Raw genomic sequence first — 12,608 nt, 5'->3', positions numbered from 1 at the left:
AGGACAAGAGAAGAAGTTCACGACACAACGACTGGATGTTTAAGCTAAAGCACTAAACATTTGGTAACTGTCCACTATTACTATACTATTGTTTTTAACTAACAAAGATATTGTTCTAAAACATAAAAAAGCTATTTTTTTACATTCTTATCTTTTAACACGTTGCCATGGCGACAGCATGCAAACAGCGGGAATATGCCGATTGAGGGAAAACAATATTTGTTGGTCAAAGTGCAGTGAAAAAATAAGTAAAACTGAGCAGCTTAGTTACAATTCTAGTGCACTCCAGCCTGGTGAAAAGTGCATGGTTTCAAGTACAGCGTGCATAGATAACAATGTCTTACCGAGAGCTCAGAAGTAAGAAAGTCGTTGCAAGATCTTATATATCATCTTATATCATCTTATATGTCATGATTTACTACTACGAGCGACTTTTTGAATTTTCAGATTTCACGGAGATGACCAGAGCGCTTGGCTACCCAAGGTTGATTTCTTTGGAAAATTTTCGGACGCCGAATTTTCCCCTCGTAGCTGAAATTCTGCGCTGGCTTATCAGCAGGTAAGCACGCATGCGCGCTACACGACATGTCACTTTCCTAAGCGCTATCTGTCACGCAGGTACGACCCCGACATCGAAGTGCCACCCGACATTGACACGGAGCAGGACAGAGTGGTGTTCATCAAATCTATCGCCCATACAATGGTAATCTGGTTCTAGCTCCCTTTATGTTCGCCCGCGTATAACCTAGCTACACCGGTCGAACATATGCACGACAAAATCAGACTAATCCGTCTATGTGCGTGCTCAACAAGTGTCACTCGGTTGTTTTCACTCGATACATTTTTTTTCAAGGTTTTGACAAATGTCTGGACGTGTGTTACACATCCTTGGAATCAGGCTTCTCCACAATATGAGTCTTTGTGCGGAGGAGCCCGCTTCCGTAATTGCTTATTTTGCGGGCTCTCTCTCTCTCTCTCTCTCTCTCTCTCTCTCTCTCTCTCTCTATATATATATATATATATATATATATATATATATATATATATATATTGCACACAGTGCATTTGGAAGTGATACACGTAAACATGTTATCACTACTCCGCTCTGGACACGTCCACGGTGACCAGCACTACTTTTATTGCCATAGACGGGAAGGTCGGCAGTGCTAGCTATGAGTGGATCTAACTTTGTAGAGGCATGCTGGCAGTTGCTGCGCCTGAGCCTCTCCTTTTAACCTGCAGGGATAAACTTGCACAGGGATAAGCAGTTGATGACAGTACACACAGCGGTAGAACGCTACCACTCGACTCCACATCCAGTGAGGCCATCAACTATACATTACAAAATTGGTGACGTCGCATTACATGCTAAACTTCACCACTCGTTGAGCAGATCAGCATTGGCGTGGGCCCCTCAGCGGTAGCTTTCATACATCCTTGTTTTGGGAGCGATGCGCCCCTGTAACCGAAGCTTCAGTGCACCACATTTGAAATGCAATATATATGCCATTGAATGAGTGAACTCAGTGGGACAGACGTATACATTTTTGCTAAGTAATTGCACTTGCACAACCTGCAAGAGTGTGCAGACACTGAAGTATTTTTCGTGGCACGTACTGTACACAGGCACCGCAGCACTGCCCAGATGGTGTTATGGCTGTTTCAGCATTCTGTAAGACCTGCAAACTCCGGCCGCTTGGACGGTGATGGAAATGGAGATGACATTCTGAGCAGCAACCGATGCGTGCCGGTTTCGTGGCTTACTTGAACTTGATAAGAGGAGCAATACCCGATTCCTGCAGGAGCATTCTCACGCATGCAGCACTATATCATATGCATAATGGGATAACACTTTTGTCAAGATGATTGATGGCTTAAGGGCGTCGTGAACATATGCAACACGGCACACAGGCTATGATTCCTTCGTTAATTCCTTGATGAAGGATATGATTCCTTGGTGCTGCTCTCAATATGAAAAGCTTGAGAACCCAGTGCCAATATATGTGTTAAAACACATAGCCCTGCTGTCGTAAGTATGTTCATTCACGCTACAAGCATCTCGTCAAAATTTTATCAGAGCAGCTGGCGCCAATTAACTGATGTGTAGAAGGCACTATATGGTGTTAACTAGGGCAATGTGGTTACTGCGTTCATTAAGGCTAAGTGCTGGCCAGGCAAGTTGATACATGGCCAACTAAGATGAGAAACTAGTGAAAGAAACACAAGGAACAAGGCCGAGTGATAATGTGTGTAGCTCACTGTGGTTACAGTGTTGCTTTGTGCTGGCGCATGCACTTGCTGAAACCTTGTGGGTTTATGTCAACGATAAAGTACAGTTGCTGTACAGTCCACCATTATCTCCATCTGCTCCTTTTTCTTGTGTATGCATTCCTTTCGCCAGTTATCACCCTAGTTAACTGCATCCATATATAGGCTGAAGCATAGAAGTCACATATATTAATTAACACTTTAACTCTACAAAGCTGTCATGCTTTGGCAAACACTAGTTTCTATCACTCATTATATTTCCGCCAACAGCCTGGTGAGCCATGTTCTTGAAGAGCAAATGAACAAAAAAAATTATTTTGTTTGGCATTGAGTTTTTTTTTTAGTATTTTTGATGTATTTCTCATCTTGCTTGCAGGCCACGAAAGCACACCTAAAGCTGAACACCCGCAAGCTCTACATGGCAGATGGCTATGCCGTGAAGGAGCTCCTAAAGATCACTGCACTGTTGTACGATGCCATGCGCGCTAAGACCGGGGATGAAGAGTCGAGTGGCGGTGATCAGGCAGTTGCTGTGCCTTACCAAAACTATGACGCTGTGTCCAAGGTTCGCAGCTGGTCAGATGCAGGGCAAACTTGCTTTGATTTCTACAGCACCAGTACTTTTTTGCGTAGATTCGAATCAACATAAAAACTCACGCGCACCAATATTGTCGATTTGCAGTTTTCTGACCTCAAGATGACCCGACAGCTGGCCTCTGAGATAACACAGCAGGGTGCTGTGCTTTATGACCGGCTCGCCAAGGAAGCAGAACTGAAGGTGCGTAACCTGCTGTCCTGATGGCAGAGATTACGATAGGTTATGTGCTGATACAATCCAGCATAACCCCTTCGGGCGCTGTTGTGCACAGTTATACATGCCAAGATAGCGCATCAAAAGCACTATGAAAATAATATTTAAATGTCCCGCAGATGTCTTGAAACGCTTCTAATTGGTTCTGTACTGCAAGTCTGACTAATATGTGTAAAGTATTTCAGTAAAATGAGTTGACGGTAGACGGCTGGGTGTTTGCTCTTGGTGTTAGAATGTAGTCACGTGGCGGGTTGACTTCTTTTGCTGTTTTTGACAATGTTTTGCATAATAAATATTTTTTATTTATTTCAGATATATTTTTTTTCTTTTAAAGGTAGGTGGACAGATGCGTTCCAAGTATTTGCTAGACATAGAAAGGTTGATGTTCTTGCATCTGACAGTCCTGTAAAGACTTCTCGCACGGAGCCCACATTCAGTACTTGACAAAACTCGCTGAAGGATTGAAAATTCTCAACCTCTTTCTGCAGCTGTACGGTTTTCGTGATTATGAAGATGCAGGAAACGTGGTGAAGCTAAATTTTCAATGGACAGAATTAATAGGTACATCTGAATGGAGATAACAGTGCAAGCAAAAGTTTGTAGCTTGATTCAACTCGGAGAAATGCACCATGTAGATATGGGCTGCGCTTTGCGACTAAGCTTGTCTATCAAAGGGAAACGGAAGAGAAAACCTGGCAGAAAGTGAAAATCCAGCTTGCATGGACGTTATCAGCTTCGCTCATGGGAGGCAAGGAACACGGCCGACCAATTGAACATCCTGTCTCTGCACTTTATGAGAATGCCACTTTGGTAATGGCAATCGTGGATTCTGGTTTTCCAAAGACTCATGCTCACTCTTAACCCTATCGATGCTCAAGCCTGACACGTACTAATCTTGGCTTTTTGTATACATCGCCAAAGACAAGATGCACTTGTCCAGGCCACAGCTGCTTCTGCTTTGCCAGCCGTAGACGAGCCATGCTTGTTGACTCAGTTTGCTTCATGCATTTCAGTTTCGGCATTTGAACACATATCTCAATGCTTTCAATTACTTTTGTTATGCTATGGCCAGATAATTACATTCGCACCCTAACCGTGTGCCAAGGAGAAGTCTCTCTTTCAGGGCACATGTCCTCTGTTAATATTTCAGGTGAATAGAACAGATAAACCATATGTGTAACATATTTACCAAACCCAAATATAATGTGCAATGATTGGCTGGAATAATAAAAGGGAACTATAAATTTGTTTACACTTTTTTACGAAAGAACTCGTGAGTCAGAGGGTTAAACAAATGACTGCAGCCTTAACTGCGACTATCTGACTTCGCACCATGGCCTTCATCTCCATTTGTTTCATTCGTTTTCATTTCTCCCAGGAAATTCGAAGTGCCACTCTGTCCAAGCAGCTGGAAATAACGGACATTGAAAAGTGCCTCCAGGATGCCATCAAGGCTGTGGTTGTGAGTCCGCTATGCCAGCCACTGGCGACGTCTCCCACTTTGTGCTTGCTGCAGGCGTGACCGTCGTGACTGATATGGCGATATATGTGTGCCACGTCGCATCGGTGCATGCACGAGACAAGCTGAAAGTGGTATTTGTGTACTGGAAAGAGGGGGGAAAAAAATCTCAGTCTACTCAAACGTCATTCCAAGGGCTCTTGGATGAATGCCCAGACAGACAGGGATGGCCACTGATTTCTCGCAACCCAAGCAAGTCGCGAAATTGGCCGAGTTGGCAAGAGTTAGTCGGCACAATACTGGCACCCTAGTGACAGACGATCTCAGGCACCCCAGGTGACGATCACTCGTGATGAACTGAGCTTGTCAAGACCTCATAAGGGGTCTGACAGTCATTGTTTACTTCTCCACACCATTCTCGTATTTCTCCTTGCATCACTGCATTTAGGAAATCAGCAGGAGCTGCTGCGCTGCTGAATTATAATCAGTGGTCATGCGGGCGTTGAGCGCTCCTTGCAGAAACAAGCCACTCATGCTGTTTCACGTGTTTGCATCTGTTAATCACAATGGCTGTGCTAGTATGTGAATGCATCTACTTCAGCAAGAAAAAAAACAAAACTCTGACGGCACTGCATTAGGAACTCGATAAGAAATAAATATGTCACAGGTTCATAATGGACACTAAATGGGCACTATGTGACTAAATATTCTCTTACCCCCGCTCCCTCTACTCTTTTCCCTTTACTCCATTGCTCACTGTTCAGGAGCAAACAAGTGAGCTCCAGCGTCGGATCGAATCCGTGGCATCCGACGAAGCTAACCTCGAAGCCAAGATTGAGAAAAAGAAAGCCGAACTAGAGCGAAACCAGAAGAGGCTTGCCACGCTCCAGGCAGTCAGGTTGGTCTCGGCAAGTTAGCGTACAGCTTTTATGTGCTACCATGTGTGCCTCATCTTCTACGATACTTCTGTGGTTACTGTATTCTTTTAAATACAAGCACACAATTTTTTTTCATGCTCATTATAATTGAAGTAGAAATGGGGCGCATAGGCTAGAAGCATATAAAACAATATTTATGAATCCAAGCAAGAAGTTTTCCTGCAGAGAAACTAGATTAATCAGCCATATCCATTTTGAATACGAGGAATTCAGATATGTTTGTATGTAAATGTGAGCAACTTATGCATCAAAGACAGCAAATATGTGCAAGGTCGCTCTCATGCCCTTCGGAAATCCTATGGGTCTGTTCTTCCACTGCACGTAAGCTACCCGAGATTTTGCAAGCACTCCACTGTATCCGGTGCTGCCCCTTTGCGTTGCCCGGATCGTTTCAAACACTTTGAACTACATCAGGCCTTAGCACTTTCATGGTATCCGTTGTAGTTGGCACACAATCGAGTATTCTGCACAAGCTCTGCCGATGTGGGTTGCGTGTTCCACCATCCTGGTCGTGTGGCCAGTTCGGGGGATTGTTGTAAGCTGCGCGCTGCCGGCTTTTCTCCGGGTGACTGTTCCAGACTGGACACGTTGCCATCACCACCTTTTTTTTGTAGTCACTCTCTGACACTGCCGCTTGAAAATGCAGCTCTTTGTGCTGCCGCTTAATGTCCGTTCTGCGAGGGACATGGTAAAGCTGAATGATAGAATAGTTAGTGCTTCAACGTGTCTGAAGCATCACTTTCAGTGGTGTAGAAGGGGCAGCACACCAGGCACATGACCCTCATCCCCCCCATCCCTGGAAAAAGAAAAGAAATACTGGCCATGCCACTGATCACCTTTACTGAAGAAAGCATGTCTGCAGGTGGGAAAATTAATTTCATAAAACGGTTCTGCCACCGACAGTGGAAAAATACCGTAGTAGCTCCTGTGATGTGGTATATTGCTTCATAATCGGCCGAAGATGTAATTTTTAATATGCTGCATTTGGTGCCCCAAAATGCAGGAGACCGTGCGTGTAACCCGCGTTTGTGCGATGCTGAAGCAATAGTTCTGATTGTGAATAGTTGGCGAACCAACTACTGATTAAATAATTACCATACTGATTAATAGTCATTTGTAAGAAATAAAATTTCATACTTTTGTTACATGAACGTACTCTTTATGGCCAGAACTAAGGGTGAACAAGTTGCTTTAGTTTTCTTTGGTGTAGAATAGTGTTTGGCCTTTATCGGTTTAATGAGAAAGACACTGCTATTGTGGCAAGGCACTTGGGAGGAGGCAAGCGTGGTTATTCCTCTAGTCTTGAGAAATGTATCTGCAAACCACTCCAGAAGCAAAATTTTTTTTTACATGCAAATCTTCTTATGGGGTGGACAGAATAAGCCCATTTTCTTCACCTTTATTTTTCTGTGTCCGTGCGTCTTGGAAGACCTGCATTCATGGACGAGTATGAGAGAATCGAGGAGGAATTGTCCCAAGTCTACGCGGCGTACATAGTCAAGATACGATGCCTGGCCTATCTGGAGGAACAACTCGAGGAGCTCGAAAAAGCACAGAAGATGGAGTTTGCTGTGAGTGCGTTTTGAATCCTTCCTGAAGAGACGGAACACACCTGAAAAAAATTGTGCCTGTTCTTTAGACATGGGAATGTCGTTGTCGCTCTAAAATTCACTGGCCACAAAAAACACGTCATTTTGTTGAGGACGGATAATTGTATTAATGGGCTATTCAGGTGAAGAAATTAGGAATGACGTTAAGCAATCTACATGCTCGCTGTTTTATTCGTTCCTAATAAAGAATGATTTAGCAGTCTAACTGCTACTAATCTAATAATTGGCCGACTATTGAAGCCATGGAAAAAAAAGAAAAGAGAACCTGCAAAGAAGTTCTTATGCAGGTTATTTTGATAATAGGGTGTTGCTTTGACTGTTTGAATCGCTCCTTCGTGAAGCGTTTTTGGCATTACGAGTGCAAATCGTGGAGTGACGAAGTCTTGTCATTCTGTTCTTGCACAACAGTGATTCGGCAGAGTAACCACTCTGCCGAGTTCGCCGAGCACATTGCAAGCTTGGAAATTGTCTAGGGTTGCTCTGGCTGACAGCTGATGTGCAACATGATTTCATCTCACTTACAATCTGAATCACTTATGTTCATTCCTCCCAATTAGATTCAACGAGTTAGACTCGGCTGCCTGTACTTTTGCAAACATTGGCAGGGCCACTACACTTGAAGATAGCAATGAGATGACCACGAACAATCACTGTGCCATGCTGGTCGTACGCCAACACTTCATCGGTGACGTACAGCTCCTGAAAATGTTAATTTTTGTTCGATGCCTGGCTCAATGTTTTGTCTAAGAGAATAGAGGAGGAATTGTTTCAAGTCTACATAACATACATAGTCAAGGCAATCAAGATAGTCATGAACATATAGGCTCCTCCATCATACACCATGCAGTTTAGCTCTGGCACGAACATGCATTAGTCACACTGATGCGGCATCATATTAAAGTACGAAAGAGAAATACCGGGCTACGAGATACGATCGATCTCCCTTCTTTGCCGAGTGCCTAATCAGAAAGCGGTAGCAAAACGCACATGAAACTGGCATCGTACTTGTTGAAGACATCACACAAAGATGCCGTCAATTGTTGACAGTTTCTCAACGTTGCAGGTACGTGAACAGAGGATCAAAACGGCAGCACGGGAGAGCAACCACAAATTGGCCAGCAATCAAGAGTATGGCGAGACTTTAGGACTGGTTGCCGCAGGTAAAGAGTTGTTTTACGATTCAGTCGTGACTGGGGCAGTAAGGGAGACGTGAACGCACATCGTCATCTGCTTGAGTAAAGATTACCCAAACAAAATTTTCACTTGCACTCTCTTCCTAAAGTAACCTCTTGTGGCATTAACATGCTGCATTACTGATGCCAGGCTTAATGAATCGCAAGAACCAAAAGTGTTTCCACTGGTCCATTGCAACAGCATTTTTTGTGCTAACTCAAGTAATATACTTGATGTTTCTTTTTTCTTTTGTCGAAAAGAAGTACTGTAGCAGATTCCAGAGTAAAATTCCATTCTTATCCAGGCGTGGATCGCCTTCATGAGGCAAACACAGCCATGACAAGTCATGATGTTGAATTATTTATCTAATGTTGAATTAGCTAATTTGCAGAGCTTGGTCAACTATCTTCTAGATTACAAACTTTCTGGGCTTGAGTTGGAATGCACAAGAGAAGCTTGGCGGTAAATCATGACAAGACCAATAGCATCAAAGTGCCCATTCCAAAATCTTGGTAAAAGTACATTAATTTTGTTGGTTTAGTTAAAAGCTTTGCTCCCAAAAGCCCTTCTCATACACTGTGGTAGAAAACTAGGATGCCAATATGTTTATCGCATTTTCGGGACAGATATCTTGGAAGTGTTGTGTATCTTGGAGATTCCTGCTTAATGCTCCTGTCAAATATGCACTGAAATGAACAGTTCAAATATTAGTTAACGTATGTTAATTAGCAAACAGTTTAATTTGTTGTGGCACGTCCACCTTGAGCCACCCAGAGATGTAGAATTGCACCAGCTGTCACAGGTAACATTTGAAAAATTAGTTCTATGAACAAAAATACGAAAGAAAAATGAGATGAGAGTATAATCACGAGATCTATTTAACAAAAAACTACTTTTTGTGTTCATATTACTTTTAGCATGTGCTACTCAATTTCATTGTACAGTCAAATATCAATGTAGCAAATATATGCTTATAATAAATATTGGGCATAAGAAATGTATTGTTGTGCCAGATCCAGCTTCATATAATGAGGTCCAACTGTATGTAGCGTCCACAGAGTGGTGCCACGAAGCTTAATTTAGAAAATGAAACTTGGTCATGATAGACTCCTGGAGACATCCACGATGCCATTCAAAAGAAACCCAAATTAATTCTATCTGCAATGTGGGCAAGGGAGGTAGATGTGCTGAGTGCGAAACGTTTGTCCATGCAGATTCCGAAAGCCAGGCTGCAGCTGGGAGACTGCTGTTTGGCTCCATGGCAGGTGGTGACAAGGTATGTCAAACACATCTAGGTTAGGTTAGGTCACATGATTGCAACTGCTGTACGTTCCCTTTGTGGTTGCAGTCGCGTGTACAGTTCACATATGATAGGAAGCATGGGCCCCAGGATCTCAGGTGTGCAGTTAGGAAGATAGAATGCAAAAAAAAAAGAAAACTTTGCGACAGTGAATGCGGCACAATTATACACTTACCAATTACAGACGCACATAGTGTTAACTTAACTCTCAACGAACACGAAGCAACTAAGTCAGCCTCATTCAAACAATAAAAATGCCCATGAGACAAACTTTGTTTACGTCACAGAGAGCACCGCAGTCTCAGTGTGTGAAGTTGTCGACCACTCACTCGTGCCATGGAGAGAAGCGCAGGCATCGGGCAGCATGCCAATTCGTTCTTCTCCGATTCGCAATATCGGCACATTGTTGGAAGCTGCAGGAGGCGCTCCTAATAGCCTGCCGTCAGTAGTGACAGAATGCCGTTCATCGCTATTGTGCTGTCTCTGTGAGCCTGGTCACGTCTGCCCAGTGCGACTGTCCATCACACTGGCTCTGAAACCACAAGCGCCAAATCAAAGGTGGCGACGGCCACACACACACACTGTCTTCATCTTCAATTCAGCTCTCTGATACACTTTACCAGTCAAACTGAAACTGAATCGCCACATGCATATAAAGAGTGGACAAGCAATGAAACGCAATGGTTGGCAGTTCGGCACTTCTTTTTGTCTGGTTCTTACCCTCTGCATCCAGTCTTTGTGCTGTCCTTCCTAAGAGGCCATGTATTAAACACAATACTTAATAGATTTGCCTGTACAGCACAGTAAATCAAGCCAGGCAAATGCCATCTGCACGTCACAACTTTTGTTCCAAGCTGAGCTCTTGATATAGGAAGAGAAAGCAAAAAGAGAAAAGGCAGGGAGGCCGACCATACAAGCATGTAGTAGTTTGCTACTCTACGCACTGGGTAAGGGGTAATAGAAAGAGGGAGAGGGTAAACACTTTGCGATCTCGGGACAATGCTGCAAGGTCTTGGGCTTTTGCTTGGCCTTGTGCATGTGTTGCAATCTTGCCACGGCGAGGCAGGCTGATTAATGCTGCAGTACGCAGAAGATATCTTTCATTGAAAATGACGGATGGGAGATTTCGTGTTGCCACCACGGTCTCTGAACGTTCACCCACTCTTATTTGTGGGGGGGGACACACACACACCAAAGTACGACACTTTACAGCTTGGCCCTTATACCAATTTCCTTATGGTGTACAACATCCTTACAGTAATTTCCGTGTAGGTACGTGCTTGTAGGTAAGTGGCATTAGAACTTGAAGTTACTGCGACAGCAATTAAGAACTTTCAACTCGGTTTCCTGTGTCAACCGATCCTTTCTGTTTGCTGTTGTCGCTGGGCCATCATTGAACCGTTACTGTCATCAGCTCACCCTCTCATGCTCTCACCAAATGGTTAAGGAGAGCAAGACTTTGCCCCTCAGTGCCACCGGACGTAAAACTCGTGCATGGGTAGCAACGTGAACTTGGAAGCTGGACGTGCTAACCACTGGTTTATTGGGCAGTATTCACTCTTGGCAACTTGTAAGGGGCCTTGCACGCCATTCAGACTCTGCGAGTGCTAGCACCTGTGCATGCATCTCCGAGGCCACAGTAAGCCATATTAGAGATATTAGAAAGAATAAACATGTTAGCATTTGGGGGAATACCGTACTACCAGAGAAGTGTACGGCAACAACAACGCCGGTAGCGACATCTGAAGAAGCAGTGACTAAACATATTCTACTTAACTGCTGGTGTAAGTACAACTGCCGAGTACAGCCCGACAAGCCTCCATGGCTTGGGCTGACCGGTTTTTTGAATGTGTACTATTTTCATGAAATAAAGGATATTATTGTTATTATTATTATAAAAAGCATTGGTAGTGACATGATTGTTAAAGTGCAGTCCTTTTATGATTTCCCTTCAACGATAACAATGGCGCGACACGAGTATTCTTCAACTGCATTGTAGTTCAACAAAACACCACAAGATGTCGCTACCAGCTTTGCTACTGCTGTCCCCGGCTCCAATAACTCAGCCATTTATAAGTGATCAGGAGTTTGCAGACAAGCTAAAGCTCATTATTGCCGCAGAGAGCTCTCTGCATCCAAGTTGCGAGCACTCTACCATGGAACCCTTCCAAGCCTCTCAGCACACTGCTATTACAAGAGTGTTGGCAACGTTTTGTACATTGCGTGACCGCATATGTGTCTCTCATGCAAACACACGAGGTGTTGCCTGATCACCTTGTCCAATCAGAAGTCCTCACGTCTCCTGATCATCAGAGCTGCAAGAGAAGTGCGTTCAGTGAAGGGCACCGATGACTGTTGTTGAGTGTAGGTGAAACGCTCTTTCTTTTTGCCACAGGTGCTCGACTCGGACTCTGACCTTGACCTCGAAGGCGAGGACGAGGGGTCCGACGACGGCTCCTCGGACGACGACCTCGAGCTGGACCTTGAAGCCATGGGTGGGATCAAGCCTCCCAACAGGCGTTCCCAGTCGCAGTTCATTGACAGCGACAATGACTTTTGATGCGCTCGTGATACAAGGGACGGTACATTCCAGAGACATTTACGTTACACAGGTCCACTACGTGCTAGCCATACATCATGACCAATTATACCTAGTCCAAGAGGTTGTAAGTTAGATCGCACAAAAATGCATGCTGATTAGTTACAAGCTGGCAAAGGCTTTGTTTATAATAAACAAGTTAACATTGCAACGGTGTGTTCAGCCATCCTGAGGCAGAGAAATTAGAGGTTAAGGTGTGCTATCGCATTGAACTTGGCATGCATTGTGTGTGCCTGTCTCAATCACTTTCGGGGCCTGAACATGCACAAAGCAATGAGTGATGGCTTTTGCGCTATGCGTGTTTCTTCTCTTGACACCATAACCAATGTTGGTTCAGTGCCCCAATCACCTTGCATACTGCAGCACCTGTTGTAGCTTGGATGTTGCCTCAGGACGTTAAACTATACATAAATGAGCCAACACCTAGAACGCAAAGCAAAAGAGAAGCAA

General features: G+C 44.1%; 1 protein-coding gene across 1 annotated transcript; it reads left to right on the top strand.

Annotated features, from left to right (window-relative positions):
• Positions 1–217: 217 nt before the first annotated feature.
• Cluap1 (clusterin associated protein 1) lies at positions 218–12,314 on the top strand. Its single transcript, XM_065445572.1, has 11 exons — positions 218–357; positions 448–559; positions 619–703; positions 2,645–2,833; positions 2,951–3,046; positions 4,458–4,541; positions 5,303–5,436; positions 6,906–7,047; positions 8,150–8,246; positions 9,474–9,535; positions 11,955–12,314. The coding sequence occupies exons 1-11, from the start codon at positions 336–338 to the stop codon at positions 12,117–12,119; spliced, it is 1,188 nt and encodes a 395-aa protein (XP_065301644.1). The 5' UTR covers positions 218–335; the 3' UTR covers positions 12,120–12,314.
• Positions 12,315–12,608: the final 294 nt, after the last annotated feature.

This window comes from Dermacentor albipictus, chromosome 8 (assembly GCF_038994185.2).
Source record: "Dermacentor albipictus isolate Rhodes 1998 colony chromosome 8, USDA_Dalb.pri_finalv2, whole genome shotgun sequence".
Classification (NCBI taxonomy): Eukaryota; Metazoa; Arthropoda; class Arachnida; order Ixodida; family Ixodidae; genus Dermacentor; species Dermacentor albipictus.
The sequence above is the reverse complement of the archived record's forward strand: the minus strand, read 5'-3'. Positions and strand labels throughout refer to the sequence as shown.

Excerpts from the sequence above, each read along its gene's own strand:
- Cluap1 (XM_065445572.1), top strand. The coding sequence starts at position 336 with ATGTCTTACCGAGAGCTCAGAA. Across the intron at positions 358-447 it reads GTCTTACCGAGAGCTCAGAA|ATTTCACGGAGATGACCAGA; the intron begins GTAAGAAAGTCG and ends TTGAATTTTCAG. Across the intron at positions 4,542-5,302 it reads ATGCCATCAAGGCTGTGGTT|GAGCAAACAAGTGAGCTCCA; the intron begins GTGAGTCCGCTA and ends CTCACTGTTCAG.